Below are 23,180 nucleotides of genomic sequence, written 5' to 3'. Positions count from 1 at the left end.
CCCCAAGCAACAATAAATCCTTCACTGCAACAATAGCCCCCCCCACAACAAAATGCCCTCCAGCAACAATAGATTCACCCCAGCAACAATAGATCCTCCAGCAGCCAGCATCAATAGGCCATTCAGCTCACCCCACTGACCCCAGAACCCCTTTGCCATTGCATACATTCAGACTGGAGGTGCCGGAACTGCGTTCCCCCGCGTTCCCGCTGAAAAAAAGCCCTGGTCACAGTACAAATTTAGAGCAGCCACAGGAGACAGAGGCGTCACTAGAGCCTTCAGGGCCTCGATGCAATAAATCATGAAGGGCCCCTTAACCCCACCCTGGGACCCTCGCCACTGGTCTCTGGTGAGAAGTTAGTGGGCAGAGGCCAGGAAAGTTGATCTGCATACTTGAGTGAACCTGGTCAATCCCCTGGCGTACTGTCCTGGCAGGGTGGCTAGGCCATCCCTTAAATATGAATGAGTCATGCTAGCAGGGGAGTCTGGTGGAAGATGGAGTGCTGAGGAGGCTGTCGGTGGCCTAGGAGAGGTCCCCTAGGTGTAGGGGCTGCCTCTTTCCAGCCTGGGCTCGGGCTGGCTAAGGAAGATCCATTCAGCAGAGTGGTTTGAACAGGACTCTTGCCTAAGAGCCATGGGAGGAAGGAGGACAGAGTGAGTACATCAGCACACCCAGGGATTCTCAAGAGGAGAGACTGCCACATGAGCAAACTTTCTAAAAGGACAACACTGTGCTTAACCTTTCTGTTACCTTGCCCTGGGAGATCTTAAGTGCAGCAGCCAGGAGAGCTGGTATTACCTGCAAGCAGTGGAGCTGGGAGCAGTTCTAAATAGGAAAGGATGTACTCCTGCATGCAGTTCACTTTTGTGCTATTTTCAAGAGGGGCTAAGAGCTCCTAGTCTGTAATGGACTTTTGCTACTGATCCACAAGACTGTGTGTACAGGAAGGAATGTAGTCCATGATCTTTTGTACAGAGGAAGGAAGTTGCCCTCTGTTGTTGTTCTCTGGTTCAAGTTAGGTATCCCATAAATCCCTTCACACCATCCAAAGTTTTACCCCTAATAAAACATAAAAACAAAGCCAAGGGACTGACTTCTTGTGTTTGAATGCAAGTGGAGTATGCATGTTGCCTGGCTCTGTAGGAGTAGGGGAACCAGTTACTTCCGTGTTTCCCTGAAAATAAGCCTGGGTCTTATATTAATTTTGGCACCAAAAGACACAGTAGGGCTTATTTTCGGAGTAGCTCTTATGTGTAATGTGCTGTCTTCTCTCCCTCCCTGCCTGTTAGGAATCACCTGTGTGAACCTAGTAAAAGTGTTTGTAAAATCCAGTCTATCAACTCAGATCAAAAATGTATGATCAGCTCTAGTTAAAGGAATTGTAGAGGCAGAAGATAAAAAGCCTTCTGTGTGCAGCAGCCCCTCTCAGCCGCCCTAATACTTACCTGAGCCCATCTAGATCCAGTGATGTTGTAGGAGTGTTTTGGCTGCCCAGGACTCCTCTCCTCATTGGCTGAGAGAGCAGCGCGACACCATTGGCTCCCGCTGCTGTCAATCAAAATCAGCCAGCCAATGAGAAGAAAAAGAGCGGAGCTGGGCCACATCTCCAAGGCTGAATCGACACAGGGAGCTGTGGCTCAACTCGGGTGCCCCTATAGCAAGCTGCTTGTTGTGGGGGCACTTAACAGGAGGGAGGGGCCAGGATCACAGAACAGGGACCAAAGAACAGGAGGATCTGGACTGCTCTGTGCAAAACCGCTGCACAGGGCAGGTAAGTATAAATTTTTTTTTTAACTAAAAAAAAAACAGACTTTAGTATCACTGCAAACAGCCAGAACACAGGAACAATTGCATAGCAGTGTCTGCTTGTGGCCTGGATAAAATACACTATTGCAATAATGCAGTTCATGCTCATGTATGTTTACATGATGTGTCCACTTCTCTTTCTCACCACTTCCTTCTTCCAGGGTTTTTACCCAACAACCCAGAGACGGGAAGTTACATAAACAATGTAATCTGTGCCGGTAATCAACAAACAAAAGCTATTTACAAATTCAGACCTTACAGTACAGCAAACCCCTACACATGTATACAGTATGTTATCAGAGCAGAATGAGCAGGAGAAGCTGGTTTAGATGTTACCTGCAGTGATTTTGAAAGGAACGCAAAACTGAAAGCGGGGTTCCACCCAAAATTTGAACTTCCGCTCATTTGTTTCCTCTAGTGCCAGCTTTGGCATCTTTCAGGGGGGGGGGGGTACCTGTTTTTGACAGGTATCCTTCCCCACTTCCAGGAGACAGCATCTCGGCGCCGTCCACCAGAGGTCCCGTACTCCTTCTCCTTCCCCCACCGCCGAACCTATGAGAATGCGCGGCGTTCTTCGCGCATGGGCAGTAGGGAACCGGCTGTGAAGCTGAAAGGCTTCATTGCTAGTTTCCCTTAGAAAGAATGGCAGTGGCAATACCCGGCAGTGGATCTGAAAATCAGCTGGGGTGCTGACATCGTGGGCTCCCTGGACAGGTAAGTGTCTGTATATTAACCACTTTAGGACCGCTCACATTGCTGCTACTGCGGCAATGTGGCACGATCCCGTCCAGCGACGTAGACCTACGTCGCTGGACTCCTCCCCCTGTAGGCGGCGCTCACGCGCCGCCGAAGGCGCGCTCCCGCTGTTTTCAGTCACAGCGGGAGTCGGGCCAGGGGAGGAGTGGCGGCGATCGCCGCTGCTCTTCCCCGATCGCCGGGGAATCTAGTTTGGAGATCCGCCCGCCTGTGTAAACAGAGCGGGCGGATCTCCTAAGTGACAGGGAGTGACAGATCGGAGTGTTCAGCATAGCTGAACATCCAATCTGTCCTTGTGTCACACAGTCACCTCCCCCCACACACGTCAGTAAGCACTAGGCATACATTAACCCCTCCCTCTCCAATAAAATTAACCCCTTCCCTGCCAGTGTCATTTTTACAGTAACAGTGCATATATATAGCACTGATTACTGCAGTAATGTCACTGGTACCCCCAAAAGTGTCAAAAATGTCAGTCAGGGGTCCGATCTGTCCGCCGCAATGTCGCAGTCCTGCAAAAAAAAAACGCAGATCGCCGCCATTACGCGTTAAAAAAAAAAAACCACCAAAAATGACAGAAATCTTTCCCTTAGTTAGTAAACGCAATAACTTTTGCACAAACCAATCAAAATACGATTTTTGCGATTTTTTTTTTACCAAACATAGGTAGCAGAAAACAAATTGGCCAAAAATTTTAAAAAAATTAGATTTTTACATTTGGGGGGGGGGGGGATTTCATATAAAAAAATGTTAAAAATATTGTTGTTTTTTCAAAATAAACGCTCTTTTTTTGTTTATAGCGCAAAAAGTCAAAATCGCACCGGTGATCAAATACCACCAAAAGAAAGCTCTGTTTGTGGGAAAAAAAGGATGTAAATTTTATTTGGGTACGGCATCGCACGACCGCGCAATTGTCAGTTAAATTCGCACCGTGCCGAATCGCAAAAAGTGGCCTGGACGTAGGACAGCAAAATCCTCCGGTGGTAAAGTGGTTAAAAGTCAGCAGCAACAGTATTTGTAGAGACAGCGCCATGACAGTATTTGTAGCTGCTGACTTTTCCATTTTTTTTTTTTTCTCCAGGCCGATTTCCTTTTGAAGGTAAAACTTGAGTTAAACCCAGATAGAAAACGTCTCACTGTCTCCCACTTCTCTTTACAGCTCCGCCCTTTTATTTATCTTTACAGCTCCATCTCCAATAATAGCTGTGGCAATCACAGCTCTCGCACAGTCTCCTGATAGTGCCATGGCAACATACCATAATATGTTACATAGCAGTGTTTCTCAGAGTGTGCAGCCTTTAGAATACCCACTGTGTACTGACAATGAAAAAGAAGACGATAGCTGCGTAAAAACTGGTTGCATAAATGCTGATTTTCAACTACAAATGAGTGTTTTCATCAAAAAAGCATAATATCTGCTGCCAGAAGATTACGTCACTGACCTTACTGACCTTTTCTTTATAAAAGATATTTTTGCAGTAAAATCTTACCTTTCCTCCTGGCAGAAGCGTTTGGCAGAAAAAAACTCATGACGCTTGTAAAAGTATGCAACATGCATTTTGGTGTGTTTACAGGCGTCGAGCTCTTTGGCATTAATTAATTTGATTGGCCAGAATATTAACTTATTCTGCCCATTGAAATGAATTAACAATCAATGCGCCGCAAGCATTTTTTTTCTGCCAAAACGCAGCTACTGCTTTACACACTTGCAGTGTTTTTTTTTCTGCTTCTAAAAGCCCCCGTCACTAAACGCTGCAAAATCCTGTGTGTGCGCAGACACATAGGCTAACATGCAGGGGAGATTCAAGGCAGTAAATAAAAAACGTCTGACAACCAGCAGCAGAGAGGCCTCATACACACTGGGCATAAAAAAGTTTTTTTATAAAGGCGTTTGTCATTTTCTTCTTTCAGCCTGTAGAAATAACTTTATATTAGCCTATTGGGTTAATATACAGTACTAAAGGCAAATACACAATATTCTCAAACTTATTGGGACGCCTGAACTTTAATGGCATCCCAGTCTTAGTCTGTAGGGTTCAATATTGAGTTGGCCCACCCTTCGCAGCTATAACAGCTTCAACTCTTCTAGTAAGGCTGTCCACAAAGTTTAGGAGTGTGACTATGGGAATGTTTGATCCTTCATACAGAAGCGCATTTGTGAGGTCAGGCATTGATGTGGACGAGAAGGCCTGGCTCGCAGTACCTGCTCTAATTCATCCCAAAGGTGTTCTGTCATGTTAAGGTCGGGACTCTGTGCTGGCCAGTCAAGTTCCTCCATCACTCCTCATCATACCATCTGTATTGCTTTCTGCACATGCTGCCCACTTTGACACCCTCTCCTGCAGACACTTCTCTATCTATTACATAATGCTCACTGTCACACCCTCCACTCTTCTTTACATATTGCCCACTGTCATACCCTCCATTCTTCTTTTCATATTGCCCACTGTCATATCCTCCACTCTTTTTACATATTGTCCACTGTCATACCCTCCACTCTTTTTACATATTGTCCACTGTCATACCCTCCATTCTTCTTTACATGTTGCCTACTGTTATACCCTCTACTCTACTTTACATATTGCCCCTTGTCATACCCTCCATTCTTCTTTTCATATTGCCCACTGTCATACCCTCCATTCTTCTTTTCATGTTGCCCACTGTCATACCCTCCACTCTTTTTACATATTGTCATACCCTCCATTCTTCTTTACATTTTGACTACTGTTATACCCTCTACTCTTCTTTACTTATTGCACCCAGTCATACCCTCCACTCTTCTTACATATTACCCACTGCCATACCCTCCACTCTTCTTTACATATTGCCCACTGTCATACCCTACATTCTTCTTTACATATTGCCCACCGTCATACCCTACATTCTTCTTTACATGTTGCCCACTGTCATAACTTCCACTCTTCTTTACATATTTCCCCCTGTCATACCCTCCATTCTTCTTTATATAATGCCCACTGTCCTACCCTCCACTGTTCTTTACATAGTGGCCACTGCCATACCCTCCACTCTTCTTTACATAGTCATGCCCTTCAGTCTTCTTTACATATTTCCCACTGTCCTACCCTCCACTGTTCTTTACATAGTGCCCCCTGTCATACCCTCCATTCTTCTTTACATATTGCTGACTGTCATACCCTCCACTCCTCTTTACATATTGCCCACTGTCATACCCTCCATTCTTCTTTACATATTGCCCACTGTCATACCCTCCATTCTTCTTTACATATTGCCCACTGTCATACCCTCCATTCTTCTTTACAGATTGCTGACTGTCATACCCTCCATTCTTCTTTACATAGTGGCCACTATCATACCCTCCATTCTTCTTTACATATTACCCACTGTCATACCCTCCATTCTTCTTTTCATATTGCCCACTTTCATATCCTCCACTCTTTTTACATATTGCCCACTGTCATACCCTCCATTCTTCTTTTCATATTGCCCACTTTCATATCCTCCACTCTTTTTACATATTACCCACTGTCATACCCTCCATTCTTCTTTACATATTGCCCACTGTCATACCCTCCATTCTTCTTTACATAGTGCCCCCTCTCCCTTCTAAGACACTTCTTAATGTTATAATATCTCCACATTATAATATCTGGAATGGGTTTACTTTTGCGTGTATCTATGAAATAATTTCATTTACATGGGGGCTCTGTTTTTTTTATAGATTTAAATTTTTGCTTTAAAACAACATGAACAACCTTAATGGGTGAGAATAGATAAAATTGGAACAGAAAGAACTTAGAGTAGCTGTGCATAGTAACCAATCAGCTTCTATCTTCAAGTTGTTAGGTTACACTTTAAAAATGAAATCTAGGAGTGGATTGGTTACTGTGCATAGCTGGTCCAGCCTTGGTATATCCCCCTCTCTGTTTTCTGGCCTCCGTATCTCTATTAATCCTAAACGAAATGGTACAGCGCCACCTAATGGCAGGAAGGCATATCGCTCGTGCACATACAAAGGGATGCAGAGGATGTTCTCTCTTCCTAGCAGCAGTGCCCCGCCCCCTCCCGCTCCTCCCTGTCCCTGCTTCTCGGAGGTACCCGGGCCGTGCAGTTGATGTTTCAACAGGAAGGCATCGGAGCCGTGCTGGGTGTGCTGAGGGAGGGCAGCATGTCCCGTTACTCGGACTGGTTATATGGAGGTGTGGACCCCAGCCTGGCCGGTAATGGGGGGCCCGAATGTGCTTCCTTCCTACCGACCACACAGCGACTTGTGGAGAGCCTGGTGCTGCTCATCGTGTCCGCGGGGGAGATCGGGCTGTCTCTCATCAGGATCGTCCGCAACAAGCACGGGGAAGGGGGGCTGCCCGCTGTGTGCGACCGGCCGGACAGTCTGGGGAAGAACCTCTTGTTGGTGACGCTCTGCCTGACATTTGGGGTGGAGGTCGGCTTTAAGTTCGCCACCAGGACTGTCATTTACTTGTTAAATCCCTGTCACGTGGTCACCATGCTACAGGTCAGTATCACACCTCTACCTGTACCTAAATACATGTACTTCTACCTACAACACCTATACATGTACCTCTACCTGTACCTAAAAAACATGTACCTCTACCTACAACACCTATACATGTACCTCTACCTACAACACCTCTACCTATACCTAAAATACATGTACCTTTACCTGTACCTACAACACCTCTACCTGTACCTAAAATACATGTACTTCTACCTACAACACCTATACATGTACCTAAAAAAACATGTACCTCTACCTACAACACCTCTACCTGTACCTAAAATACATGTACCTCTACCTGCAACACCTATATATGTACCTCTACCTGTACCTAAAAAACATGTACCTCTACCTACAACACCTCTACCTGTACCTAAAATACATGTACCTCTACCTGCAACACCTATATATGTACCTCTACCTGTACCTAAAAAAACATGTACCTCTACCTACAACACCTCTACCTGTACCTAAAATACATGTACCTTTACCTCTACCTACAACACCTCTACCTGTACCTAAAATGCATGTACCTCTACCTACAACACCTATACATGTACCTGTACCTAAAAAAATACATGTACCTCTGCCCACAACATCTATACAATACCTCTACCTGTACCTAAAATACATGTACCTCTTCTACAACACCTAATACATGTACCTACAACAACTCAACTCTACTTGTACCTAAAATACATGTACCTCTACCTACAACACCTATACATGTACCTACACCTCATATAACCCTACCTCTGCCTGTACCTACACCTCTACCTGTACCTACACCTCCAATAACCCTACCTCTGCCTGTACCTACACCTCTACCTGTACCTACACCTCCAATAACCCTACCTCTGCCTGTACCTACACCTCTACCTGTACCTACACCTCCAATAACCCTACCTCTGCCTGTACCTACACCTCTACCTGTACCTACACTTCATATAACCCTAACTCTGCCTGTACCTACACCTCTACCTGTACCTACACTTCATATAACCCTAACTCTGCCTGTACCTACACCTCTACCTGTACCTACACTTCATATAACCCTAACTCTGCCTGTACCTACACCTCATATAACCCTAACTCTGCCTGTACCTACACCTCTTATAACCCTAACGCTGCCTGTACCTACACCTCTTATAACCCTAACGCTGCCTGTACCTACACCTCTTATAACCCTAACGCTGCCTGTACCTACACCTCTTATAACCCTAACGCTGCCTGTACCTACACCTCCTACACCTCATATAACCCTTAATGCTGCCTGTACCTACACCTCATATAACCCTAACTCTGCCCGTACCTACACGTCATATACCTCTGCCTGTACCTACAATACATGTACTTACACCTCAAATAACCCTAACTCTGCCTGTACCTACACCTCATAACTCTGCCTGTATCTACAGTACATGTACCCACACCTCTGCCTGTACCTACAGTACATGTACCTACACCTCCTACAATATCTGTACCTACACTTCGTATAACCCTACCTTTACCTACATCTCGTATAACCCTACCTCCTGCCTGTACCTACACCTCATATAACTGCCTGTACCTACACCTCATATAACCCTACCCCTGTTTGTACCTACACCTCATATAAGCCTACCTCTGCCTGTACCTACACCTCATATAAGCCTACCTCTGCCTGTACCTACACCTCATATAACCCTACCTCTGCCTGTACCTACACCTCATATAACCCTACCTCTGCCTGTACCTACACCTCATATAAGCCTACCTCTGCCTGTACCTACACCTCATATAAGCCTACCTCTGCCTGTACCTACACCTCATATAAGCCTACCTCTGACTGTACCTACACCTCATAAAAGCCTACCTCTGCCTGTACCTACACCTCATTTAACCCTACCCCTGCCTGTACCTACACCTTTACCTGTACCTACACCGCATATAACCCTAACTCTGCCTGTACCTACACCTTCTAAGACCACCTCTACCTATACACCTCTACCTGTACTTACAGCCGTGGCCAAAGGTTTTGAGAATGACACAAATATTACATTTCACAAAGTCTGCTGCCTCAGTTTTTATGATACAATTTGCATTTACTCCAGAATCATATGAAAAATTATCAAATGAATTGCAATTAATTGCAAAGTCTCTCTTTGCCATGAAAATTAACTTCATCCCAAAAAAAAAATAAAATTTCCGCTGCATTTGTGAAGAAGACTTCAGGGTGCCTAGGAAAGTCCAGCAAGTGCCAGGACCGTCTTCTTACAGTTGGTTCAGCTGTGGGGGCAGGGCACCACCAGTGCAGAGTTTGCTCAGGAATGGCAGCAGGCAGGTGTGAGTGCATCTGCACGCATAGTGAGGCAAAGACATTGGAGGATGGCCTGGTGTCAAGAAGGGCAGCAAAAAAGCCACTTCTCTCCAGGAAACTCATCAGGGACAGACTGATATTCCACAAAAGGTACAGGGACTGAACTGCTAAGGACTGGGGTAAAGTCATTTTCTTTGATGAATCTCTTTTCCGACTGGGGTATCCAAAAAAACCTTGTCTAGAGAAGAAAATATGAGCGCTACCATCAGTCCTGTGTTAGTCCAACAGTAAAGCATCCTGAGACCATTCACGTGTGGGGGGTTTCTTCTCAGCCAAGGGAGTGGGCTCACTCACATTTTTACCTAAGAACACAGTCCATGAATAAAGAATGGGACAGAAACGTCTTCTGAGAGCAACTACTCCCAACCATCCAAGATCAGTTTGGTGATGAACATTGCCTTTTCCAGCATGATGGAGCACCTTCCCATAAGACAAAAGTGATAACTAAGTAACTTGGGGAACAAAACATCGAAATTTTGGGTCCATGACCAGAAAACTCCCTAGACCTTCATCTCATTGAGAACTTGTGGTCAATCCTTAAGAGGCGGGTAAACAAAAAAAAAAAAAAAAAAAAAACCCCACAAGTTCTGACAAACTCCAAGCATTCTATATTCTGGACTAAAAAAGTCCTACCACATAGTGGTTAGAGAGCTATTTGGAGGGGACTTTAATGGTACATATAATTTAAAATGACACTAAATTTATAAAATTGTAAATTTTTATTAATGCTAAACACATATAAATGCCAAAAGTGTATACAAATACAAAATTGGAATCAAACATATAAACACAGACATAAATATAAAATATGTTGTACAATGCTCCTATATATATTACTCCTTTGTTGATCCTGCCAGAATGGCCAATTGGTCAACAGTAGCCCGACATGTTTCGCTGGCGCTTCCTCAGGGGCATATAAAGGAATTGTAGTAGTAATTAGAGCTCTATATAGGTAGATGATTATAGAAATACATTAGTACACCAAAAGTAGAGATATTTACTACAGTGTATATGCATTGAATACATTAAAGATATATCTTCGCTGAGTCAATGACCATCACCACTATTCAACCGTGCATGCAAGGGGTCACCCACCAACACCATGAAAGAATTGGAAAAATCATGTAGAGACATGCATGTGAACCCAGAAACATCCATCGGGGGGACAAGTGTGGGAGCCAAAACAATAAAAAGGGAAAAAAACATAGGAAAAAACAAATATCGTAACGCATGAATAAGTTGTGTTTTGGCCACATGCATAAACAGTGACACTAGAGAAACATCCCATTTATGTGTAATATAAAAGTAAAGGTAGGAAAAAACTTTTATCATACCAAAACGATATCTTTAAAATAGCAGACACGATGGTAGTTGGCCGCAAGGAAATTTGGGACATAAATGCAGCAGTTGTGAGACTTATTTTAAGAAATGGTGGTACTCCTCAACCAGCAATGTATACTATATATATATATATATATATATATATATATATATATATATATATATATATATATATATATATATATATATAGTGTATGTATGTATGTATGTGTATATATATATATATATATATATATATATATATATATATATATATATATAATCTCTATCAGTATACCCAAAGAGACCTATGCACAAAACTGATATTTATTGATGTTGTTGAGTCCTTGTATTTGTGCTACAGACTAGGCAAAGATGGCACATATGCACTCATCAATAAAGGGTCTATTGCCTCAAGGAATATTATTCTTATAACTTAACTTAAGGTTATTCTATGGCTGTGACAAGATATAGATAAGTCACAGAGTAAATGAAGGGGTTGCTGGACCTGTAACACATTATCATTGGGAGAGCGCTAGCATTAGATGCAGAGACTCAAACAAAAGTTGTGTCGTAATAGGATTATAGATATAGGAGTTAGTGATATACCTGCTCGGTAATTGTCCCAGCTAGCATCCTGCGGTCTGCCGCCATAACGGCGGTCACGTCTATTTATATTGGCTCCAACCCGGCGTCACTTCCGGTGAGATGAGGTACGCCGGGCCCGATCTCAAACTGCGCAGTGCCCATATGACGGACTGACGGATCGCCACCAGTCCAAAAGACATAGGGGTTGGGAACCTGTTGTTACAGTGCACCGCCCCCTATCCAGAGACCGCTCACTCGTCCCCCCGAAGAAAATAACCAGGGTGCACCGCGCTCCAAGCATTGGTTATGCAAGAATGGGCTGCCATCAGTCAGGATGTGGTCCAGAAGTTGATTGACAACATGCCAGGGTGAATTTCAGAGGTCTTGAAAAAGAAGGGACAGCATTAAAAATATTGACTCTGCATAAACTTTGTCATTGTCAATAAAAGCTTTTGACACTTATGAAATGCTTATACTTCAGTTTTACTATTGTAAAATCTGACTAAAAGATCCAAAAACACTGAGGCAGCAGACTTTGTGAAAATTAATATTTGTGTCATTCTCAACTTTTAGCCACAGCTGTACACCTCCTAATCCTACCTGTACCTACACCTCATATATATCTATATCCTGCCTCTACGTGTACATACACCTCGTACAACCCCACCTCCTACCTGTACATACACCTCCCTAATCCTACCTCTACCTCTACTTACACCTCATATAACCCCACCTCCTACCTGTACAAACACCTCCCTAATCCTACCTGTACCTCATATAACCCCACCTCCTACCTGTACATACACCTCCCTAATCCTACCTCTACTTACACCTCATATAACCCCACCTCCTACCTGTACAAACACCTCCCTAATCCTACCTGTACCTACACCTCATATATATCTATATCCTGCCTCTACGTGTACATACACCGCGTATAACCCCACCTCCTACCTGTACATACACCTCCCTAATACTACCTCTACTTACACCTCATATAACCCCACCTCCTACCTGTACAAACACCTCCCTAATCCTACCTGTACCTACACCTCATATATATCTATATCCTGCCTCTACGTGTACATACACCGCGTATAACCCCACCTCCTACCTGTACATACACCTCCCTAATCCTACCTCTACTTACACCTCATATAACCCCACCTCCTACCTGTACAAACACCTCCCTAATCCTACCTGTACCTCATATAACCCCACCTCCTACCTGTACTTGCACCTCGTATAATGCCACCTCCTACCTGTAAATAAAGCTCCCTAATCCTACCTATACCTACATCTCGTATAACCCCCACCTCCTACCTGTACATACACCTCCCTAATCCTACCTCTACTTACACCTCATATAACCCCACCTCCTACCTGTACATACACCTCCCTAATCCTACCTGTACCTCATAAAACCCCACCTCCTACCTGAGGAGGAAGCAGTGTGTGCATTGTATGCGGACAACAATGTTTCTGATCCTCTGATTTGATCTAAATGGAGATCGGAGGAGGTCGGTGGTGGTAATGTGGGGGTAATCCAACATGCTTTTAATCAGGAAACCTTGGTGTTGGGTGAAACCGGGCATCATCCTGTGATCTGATCATTTGGTTCTGATGAATCCCCTGACACCTGTACTCCCAGATGTACTGTCATTCCCTTGTCACTGTAGGTGGTCTCGCTCTGATACGTTCACATGTTTTGTATGTATGCGTTAAGGCAGTCCATTCATTTTAATGAGCTGATGTCACACCTTAATACACCTGCAGCATTGACGGCACATGCTGTGTGTATTGTGGAGCATTGTACAGCAGGTGTAATGGGGTGTTGTTATAAATGCATGGCACAGTCAATCGTGCTTTAACGTACCTTTTTAAGACAACTTGTTTGTGTGAATGGGCTAGGGAGGACAATTATAAATGTAATCTATAATCCAGGATCTTTATGCTGGACCCATTCATTGGACACCGCTCTCATTTCACCTAGACCAAAACCTAGAAGCTGATTGGTTTCTGTGCACCGCTGCACAAGAATCTGTGCGCACTCGTTTTAGTAAACCTCTACCTATGGTACTATTGGTTATCCTTATTCTTTTGGGCATTTCTAAAACAAAAAGGCCTTTTAACCACCTCAGTACCGGGCACTTTTACCCCCTTCCTGCCCAGGCTCATTTTTCAGCTTTTAGCACTGTCGCACTTTGTTAATGGCAATTGCGTGGTCATGCCGCACTGTACCCATATGACATTTTATCATTGTTTCCACACAAAGCTTTCTGTTAGTGGTATTTAATCACCGCTGTTTTTTTTTTTTTTTTTCTTAATAAACAAAATAAGGCCTAAAATTTTGAAGAAAAAAACCTGCATTTTCTTTGTTAGATCATTTTACAAATTAATATTTTTAATACATTTCAGGCCAAAATGTATTCTGCTACATTTCTTTGGTCAAAATAACCCAAAACAGTGTTTTATTCCGTAGAAAAGTTATAGAGTCGTATATATGTATATCTGAAAATCTCATTTCTTGAGCCCTGAAAACGCCGGGACAGTACAAATATTCTCTAAACTACCTTTTTGGAAAGTGTACAGTCTGAGGTATTTAGTAAGAGGCATGGTGATATATTTTTTTTTTTTTTGTCACAATTTTTTAGAAAATGAAGAAAGGGGTTGTGTGCTTTTATTTTTTTGCTTGCTGAGACCAGAGCAATACAGTGTTACCATAATACCACTGTACCACTCTGGGGGAATTGATCAGGATTTATTTTTTACCTACTATAATTGTGTATAGCCATGAATTTCACTGCCATAAGCAAATATGTTTACTGAATGACAGTGTATAGACACTGTATATTTTTGTGATTGGTCACAGCTAATCACATGGCAGAAATAAACTGTGATTGGCCCTGTCTGTACCATGTGATCACTCTGACCAATCACAGCTAGCAACACAATTGTATACAATTAATGGCATAAAAGGAAGCTATTCATTGTTTACAACTGTCATGTGATCTGCTGTGATTGGTTACACTGAGCATGTGTTACCGGCAGCGGGCCGGCACACCGATCAGTCATCTGTTGTGTCCAGTGGCGGGTGACAGATCGCACTGGAGCCCAGCCATTTCTTGCTCGGATGTCGTATGAAGTCTTTCCAGAACAATAGGGTTCCTACTCCTTTTACAATGGAAGCAGTTAAACCATAATCTTCAATGCTGAGCCTGAATAACATTTTTGGAAGTCCAAGTATAATGGAAAAGCTGAAAGTTAAAGACCTCCATATATTTATGTTCCTGACTGTGCCTATATACTGTGTTTATATACCTTTTTTATTGTCAGTTTTTGTAAAACTGAAAAACCTGCAATAAAAAATAAAAGTAGCTCCTGAACTTTTTTGGACGACAAGCTTCACGCGATGCGGGTTGCAGAACCTCACCACGATTTTTGGTGCCATTCAAATGAATGGCATCTCAAATATGCATTCTGCGATTTGTCATTCACACCTTGGTGCTTTCAAATAACAGGCAGAATCGCAGCAAATCTGCCCGTGCTTCAAGGTGTGAATAGAGCCTTAAACATTTACCTAAGGCCACTCTCGTTCCAGCGCTGTCCCGTCTGTAACAGCTCCTCTCCCCTTGCTTACAGGCTTGGCCTGTAAAAGAGAGTTTGTAAAAAAAAAAAAAAAAAAAAAAAAAAAAAAAAAGCTTTACAATCACTTTAAGACAGGGCTTTGAATCCAGGAGCCAGCTAAAAAAGTTAGGAAGCCTTTTTTTTTTTTTTTTTTTTTTTAAACCACTTTTGACCGTAAGATTGTCCCCCTTAATGACCAGGCCATTTTTTGCGATTCAGCACTGCATTATTTTAACTGACAATTGCGTGGTCATGCAACGCTTTACCCAAATAAAATTTATGTCCTTTTTTCCACACAAATAGAGCTGTCCTTTGGTGGTATTTTATCACCCCTGCAATTGAATTGTTTTGCGCTATAAACAATAAAAGAGCGACCATTCTGAAAAAAAAAAAAAATATATATATTTTTCACTTCCTGCTATATAATATTCCCAATAATAAAAACTTTAAAAATCAAAACAATTTCATATTTTTAGGGCAATTTGTATTCTGCCACATATTTTTGTTAAATCCCAATAAGTGTATATTGATTGGTTTGCGCAAAAGTAGGGGAAAGATTTGTCATTTTTATTTTTTTTACTAGTAATGGCCGCGATCAGCGATTTATTAGTGGGACTGTGACATTGCGGCGAACAGATCGGACCCCTAACTTTGGTGATACATTCTCGTAAACCCACTCCTAAACCTTGAGGACAGCCTTCCCAGAAGAGTTGAAGCTTTTACAGTATAGCTGCAAATGGTGGGCCAACTCAATATTGAACCCTATGGACTAAGACTGGGATGCCATTCAAGTTCATGTGGGTGTAAAGGCAGGGGGTCCAATACCTTTGGTATTATATTGTGTGTATCTATATGGGATTGATGCACTTAAAATTTAATGTAGAAAAAAACAATACAAAAGACAATCCGTTTAGTATCCATTAATCCATAATTCAGTGTCCATGATATAACAGTTTCGGGCTGAACTGCTAGCACCCTTCTTCAGAATAAGAACACATCTGACAATGAAACCGCTTTTACAAATCTATATGAGCACACATATAATTAACAACCTGGGATCCATTAATTCTTCACGATCCATGCAAGCAATTGGCAATAATACAAGGTGTACAATACTAAATTGAGCGATGGTCTACTAAGTATGTTCATTCTCACAAACGAGCTGTATCAAAGAAAAACAAATATAATTACAAAATATAAACCACAGAAAAAGCTAAATTAATAAATGACGAAATCATAAAGATACATAGCTACACAAATTAGTACAGATTGAAGTCTAGATTTAATCCATTAGGAAAAATAGTATTTAAATGATGAATCCATTGTAATCCCATCTATCACCATAAATTTTAAAAATCAGAAAGTGTGTCCTTTTTTTTTTTTTCTGACATTCTTGGACAGAGGGATAACTGGCGTGAAGGATAGGCCAGTGTTTTTTTTTAATGACGTTCACCACACAGTTCTCAATCTGTACAAGAATTTCAGCTTCCTCCATTACCCTCCTATTGCCGTGGTCAGACCATATATGACAAATTAGTTAAAACTGATTAAATCTGATCAAAATCGTCCACCATTATCTAAAGCTACCTTTCTGGGCCCCTGCAATTGGGGCTCTTAACCATGTCTTAGATGTTTTCAAATGTAATAGCATGATAAGGGGGAAATCGTTTAGTTATACACACAGAGGTTATAATCTCATTTAAAGATCATTACTCTTGTCAATCGTCCTGTAATATATATAATAAAATGCCCTTGTGGGTTATTATATGTAGGAGAAACGAATCAAAAAATAAAAGACAGGATCGCTCATCAGAAATACTCAATCAAGGATAAATTGGATAAACTCGCTTTGGCCAGACACATCATGGAAAAGGGACACACTGTCTCACAATTAAAATTCATGGTGATAGATGGGGTACCAAAGAATAGACGTGGAGGTGATAGAAAACTAACCTGTAAACGAGAAGTACAATGGATTCATTGTTTAAATACTATTTTTCCTAATTGATTAAATATAGATTTTTAATCTGTACTTATTTGTGTAGCTATTTATCTTCATGATTTCATTTATTATTTTGCTTTTTCAGTGGTTTATTTATTGTGATTATATTTGTTTTTCTTTGATACAGATTGGTTGTGAGGAGAACGAACATACTTATCTTCTAGATTGTAAGCTCTAACGAGCAGCGCCCTCTAAATCCTCCTGTATTGAATTGTATTGTAACTGTATTGTCTTCTCTTATATTGTAAAGCGCTGCGCAAACTGTCGGCGCTATATAAATCCTGTATAATAATAATTAGTAGACCATCACTCGCTATAGTATTGTACACCTTGTATTAGAGCTGCACGATTCTGGATAAAATGAGAATTGCAATTTTTTTGCTTAAAATAAGGATCACAATTCTCGGCGTAACATCTTACCTTATACAAAAAATTAGGCTAACTTTACTGTTTAGTTTTTTTAAAATTCATTAAAGTGTATTTTTTCCCAAAAAACTGAGTTTGAAAGACTTTGGCGCAAATACAGTGTGACACAAAAGATTATCTATCGCCATTTTATTCACTAGGGTCTCTGCTAAAAATATATATATATGTACTTTTCTAGCAAAAAATACTGATTTTTAACTTGTAAGCGGCAAGTGTCCGAAAAAGACCCTGTTTACTCCTGAGCGTTTTTCACCTCGTAAAACGCTCATCTCTGAAGTTTCAAAACGCCCAACAAGCAAAATCTCATTCATTTCAATGGTCCAAGGTTCACAAATTAGCGTTTTGTCACTTGAGGCAAAATGCCTAAAGCTCTAAAAAGTACATGAGCTTTTTTTTTGGCAGATTAGAAGCCTTTTTGTTAGATGTCATTGCCTGCCTCCAAACACCTGCAAAAAACACCTGAAAAAAGCCCAAACAAATGCCTTAAAATTATACGCTCAGGTGTGAATGGAGCCTAAAGCCTCGTACACACGCACCGATTGTTGGCCGTGAATTTTCGGCCAACGTCCGATCGGCCGATTGTCGGCTTGTTAGTATGATGCTTCCGACAACTGACTGCGACTTTTTCGGCCGAACAAAATCTGGTGTGCATGCTATAAAATTTTTGTTGGCCGATTGTTCATCAGTCAGTACAGATTCAGATTTCGGCAGACAAAAATCAGATGAGCAAGACTGGGCATGCTCAGAGAAGAAAAAACACACGGAAAGTAAACCAGCACATGACATCACTTCTGAAGTTGGTTGTTGTTGGCCGAAAAAAGTCGTGTGCAGTCTAGAGCACATTTCAACCAACACAACAACCCTGGACAAAAGACGGCCGATCGGTCGGCCAACAATCGGTGCGTGTGTACGAGGCATAAGTCTTTAAGAAGTTAAACTGCCCTCACTTACAGACGGAAGTTCATACCTTTTTTGATCTAAAAGAACGAAAAGATACATTCAGGGTTCGTACGGTCCTTGAAAACCTGGAAAAGTTTTGAAATTTGGAGATGACACTTTCCAGGCCTGGAAAGGTCATGGAAAATTAGGATTCCACAAAGGTTTTGGAAAAGTCATGGAAATGTAACTGGGGAGGAGCGGGGAGCGGCAGGGGGAGCGGATGCTTAATTTAAGACTTTAGTGTAATTTTATTTTATTCAGTAATGTTTGTGCCACATACGATTTGTCTTCCGGGTCCGCGGTATGCCCGTGCGCACAGCAGCCGAGGAGATGAACGTGCACCAATCACTGGCAGCGGGGAGGGCCGGCCGCGGTTTGCCTGGATGTGACTGGCCAGCAGCAGCAAACCAATCACAGGCAAGTGTCACTGGAGGGCGAGCCGGGCGCATGAACGTGATGATGACTCGGAAGGGGGCGGTAACCGTTCCGGGGGCGGAGTCTACGACGTCATTACGTAATTTCCGGCACCCGGAGCCAGAGCCGTGGAACGCGGAAGCTTCCCGGCAAACAACACTGATCGCGGACAGCCTACATCTCTACCTGTGAGTCACTACACGCATTTGTTTTACACACATGTAGGATATGATACCAGGGGGTTTCCTTCTCTGCATTTTTCTTTGAGGACTATACGATCTACCAAAGAATTGGAAGGAGCGGAGGAGCCTCTAAGCAGTATCCCCCAGCAAAAAAAGCCATAACAGGTTGTATATAGGGTGCGACACCTAGCGGTCATGCAGGTGTCTGCAACCTGAAGCCTTTTCATTCATTTTAATCTTTTACAACTGAACGGCTTTTGGATAAAATCCCTCACCTTGCTCACGGCAGCACATATTATATATTTTTTCTGTATACTGTATAATCACTTCTAATCTGTTTTGAGATCGGATGTATATTTCACTTGGTATATTTAATTTTAAATAAGTCACTACCCCTTGCCATTTTTGTGACTTTTTTAGCACTAGCACTTTACACTGCATCTTTGCACTATTTAAAGGTACAGGATACTTTCACTACAACCGGTCTCTAAAAAATTGTGAATCACACGTGCACCTCATAATTTATATTTATTTCATTTTAAAAGGCACATATAGCACTTTATTATCCATTTATTTTAATACCACTGTTCACGGTATTTATTTGTTCACTAAGTGCACCTAAACCTTTTAAACGGTAGCGCCGTTCACAACCCCACTTGCACGTATTCCACCTCATGACTGTGGCCTGGGCCTAAAAAGATTAAGTGCTGCATTTTGTGCCATCCATACCAGTCCGTTCAGTGTTACAGCAATGCCAGGGAAATTCAGCTTTAAAAATGTATGGCTTCATGATGAAAAGTATGAGAGGTGGCTGGAGAAAGATCAGGACCCGGGACGTGCTAAATGTACAGTGTGTCGTAAAACGTCTGACATTTCGAACATGGGAGAGGCAGCGATGTGCTTTGCACCTTTAGCGTGGCTAGACCAGTCTGCAGCTGCGTGCTCGACAGCTTCCAATCCGATCGCTGGCTTTTTCACCCGTGCTCCTGAAGTGACACCGGCTCACAGCTGCGGCATCGGTGCTTCCACCTCATCTACTGTAAAACAAGAGACCATTTTGAGTCACGCTGTATCCAGAAACTAAACTCTAACAGCAGAGGTACTGTGGGCTCTAAAGTTGGCTAATTCACATAGATTTTCTTCTTATTTAACACGTATACATAGACATTTCATGAAACATTTAGGTCATGAATATTTACGTGAAGTCATTGAAAAGTCATGGAAAAGTCATGGAATTTCATTGGTGAAAATGTGTATGAACCCTGTGCCTTAGGCCCCTTTCACACGGGCGCTCCGTATGTCTGTATATCACCCCATCCGTTTTGCGGGTGAAATACAGACATAATGCATGTCAATGGGATTGCGGATGTCAGCAGATGACCATCAGTTCTGTTCCGTTTTTTGGAACGGAACAGGACCTTATTTTTCTTCCGTTTTTAAAAACGGGATACAAAATCGGATGTCAGCGGTGTCATCCGCTGACATCCGCAATCCCCATAGACATACATTATGTCCGTATATCCTCCGCAAACGGATGGGATGATGTGCGGACATACGGAGCGGATGACACACGTTTTATCCGTGTCCGTGAAAAAAAAAAAAGTGCCGGAGCGGATCGCGATACGGTCCGCTCCGTGTGAAAGAAGCCTTAAAGCGGTAGTATACTCCGCTTTTTATTTTTTACCTACAGGTAAGCCTATAATGAGGCTTACCGTTGGTAAAATTAATATCTCCTAAACCTAGCTGGAAAAGGAACTCCTGCGCGCGCGTGAGTGACGTTTATTGCGGCTCCGGCCACTCACAGACCCGGAGACGCCGAGGGAACATGTCAGCTCCCTTAGCGGTGTCTGGGCGACCGTATGTGGGCTTCGTTCTAAGGTATTTCATAATGTGCTAGTATGCGATTGTCTTTTTTTTTTTTTAACTGCTGTTTTTTCTACATTAAATTTTAAGTGCAGCAATCCCTCTTTTGTCGTTTCTATATGTAACCTGTGGGAGGGTCTGATTGCTTAGCACTGAAGCTCATTATTGTGTGCACTCCACCCTGAACATTTTTATATATAATTTTTCTTTTTTTTTTTCCATTATTGAAGGAAAACTTACACAAATAGTATAAAAAAGAAAAAGTTACCACTTCCACCCTCGGCAGGAACCACTTGGAATGGCAAGGGCTCCTGCTCCCACCGCGCTGCTGTTCCTGGGCTCTCACTTTCCACTGGGGTGCCTAGGACTGCTGTAAGCAATTAGGTCGACTGTACACAGTGGGGATGGAGGAACATCCATTTCCCCAACTCCTTTGTGAGCTCCAGACTGCAAGCCAGGGGGATATTGATGAACTTTATGAGAAATACAGGAGCATATACATACTTGTCAGCGAGTGCCCTAGGAATCTGCCAGAACACTGATCCATAACCACCCTATAGAAGGAAAGGGAGCATCCATTGGTATTATCCATTTGAGGAGCCCTCCACATCTATGAGCCCCTACATCGTTGGAAAACATCTTGATGTCCCTTATGGTGATTTACTACACCAAAACGCTCATTTGACTGTTAATGGAGGTGAGCAGCCATTGCACTTAATTTGGGATCAAAAGCTCACGAATAATCGCACACTTGTCACCGGATGCGATTTTCTAGCAAAGCACTGGATCATAATGAACTTCTATTAGAATCACCACTTATGAATTAGCACTTAATTTGTGCACATTGCTCATTTGTATTTGGACTTTTGGTTCCTGTATTAATTTAATTGTAGGCGCTTCACAGCACTTCTTGCTGCTTACAATTATTTGTTGCACTATTTGCACTTTTATCACTATTATGTACAGTGTTTACTTGCACATGGGTTTTTGTTTCATCTGTTAATTTATGGTTAGCACATCACAGCATTATCTGCTGTTTACAGCGGCTATTTATTTCTCTGCGTTTTCAGCACAGCGGCTATTTATTTCTCTGCATTTTCAGCACAACTAGCCCTTTCATCATTCTATCTATTGATTGATCACCGATCACGTTATTGATTTATCTATTCATCAGCACTTCAGTACTTATTTTGCTATTTGCACAATTTGCATTGTCATGTACGTTTATTTTATTTCATAGATTAATTGATATATGAATATTTTTATATACACATTTTTATTGTTATGATCATTATCCCTGGATATTTCCTTATTCCTCATATTTTATTGACCCTACACACAACATTGGTCTTATCTTTACTTCATCTCCACGTCTTTTTGGTATTTCTGTGGTCCACCATTCTCAGAAATCGAGCGCTGATTTTTCCCCTCTTTTTTTCTATTTCTTTGAGTATGTTGTGACACTACCTAAATCAGCTGCTGATTTCGGTGTTCCACCAATTTTTCATTTCACCTTTGTATTCCTTACATTTACCTCTGGTAGCGCATTGGTCCCCCCCCCCCCTTTTTTTTTTTTGAAGGATTTAGAATAGCAAAGGCTGACGAGGCATTCAGGTGGCAAAACTGTGCCTCGTGTCAATTTATTTTTTCTTTTCTTCCATTTTGAAATTGCTAAATGGAAATTTTATATTGTGGAATTCCGCTGCAATTGCAAGCCCAGTGTGGCGGCGCTCAGAGCAGCTGCACGTCATTGTGTAGCTCCAGTGGGAGGGTGCATTTGCTCCACAGGGAGGCAGCAAATAAACAGAGACTCTGCAGAAATGAATTTAACATTCAGGAAAATAATTATTCTGTACTTTAAGGAAAGACAGTGGGTTTATTACCGCTTTAAGCCTCGCATACAAAAAGAGGTGCACTGCTATAACGCATCCATTACTGCAAAGTGCATTATCTTGCGGTGGCAGTCATTTTTTAATAGTACCCCAATAGTACTATGCAATGCACAGTGCACAGTAGTGCATTGAGTGTCTTGGTGTGCTGCAATGCACATGTATTGCAGCACACCGTGACACAATAATACACTACTGTGCATTGTGGTACATTGCATCAGGGAAACTGCTGCATTTTCATATTTTTTTTTTTTTTTTTTTTCTTCATCCTTTTTTTACTTGTATAAATGGGTGACCTTAAAGCTGCATTAAACCCAAAAGTGAACATTTATTATATTGCAGCCTACAAGTTATTAGATATGATGGCTGTATTAAGTTTCCTTTTTTAGACTTTCTTACGTCTATTTTAATGTTGTAATCCAGACAGCAAGTCTGTTGCTTTTCACAGCATAAGCTCTCCAGCAGAATGCATCAGTTTTCACATATGAGACAAATCGCTTAACACTGGCAGAG

At 42.1% G+C, this 23,180-nt stretch overlaps 1 protein-coding gene across 1 annotated transcript in view; it reads left to right on the top strand.

Annotated features, from left to right (window-relative positions):
• Positions 1-6,646: 6,646 nt before the first annotated feature.
• The window catches only part of TMEM164 (transmembrane protein 164), a 133,766-nt gene continuing 117,232 nt past the window's right edge, over positions 6,647-23,180 (top strand). The window contains exon 1 of the mRNA XM_082263777.1: positions 6,647-7,055. Within this exon, the coding sequence (XP_082119903.1) occupies positions 6,657-7,055 (399 nt within the window). The 5' untranslated portion in view covers positions 6,647-6,656. The remainder of the gene's footprint in view (positions 7,056-23,180) is intronic.

This window comes from Pelophylax lessonae (genome assembly GCF_965119305.1).
Source record: "Pelophylax lessonae genome assembly, chromosome: 7".
In the NCBI taxonomy this organism is placed as follows: domain Eukaryota; kingdom Metazoa; phylum Chordata; class Amphibia; order Anura; family Ranidae; genus Pelophylax; species Pelophylax lessonae.
The sequence above is the reverse complement of the archived record's forward strand: the minus strand, read 5'-3'. Positions and strand labels throughout refer to the sequence as shown.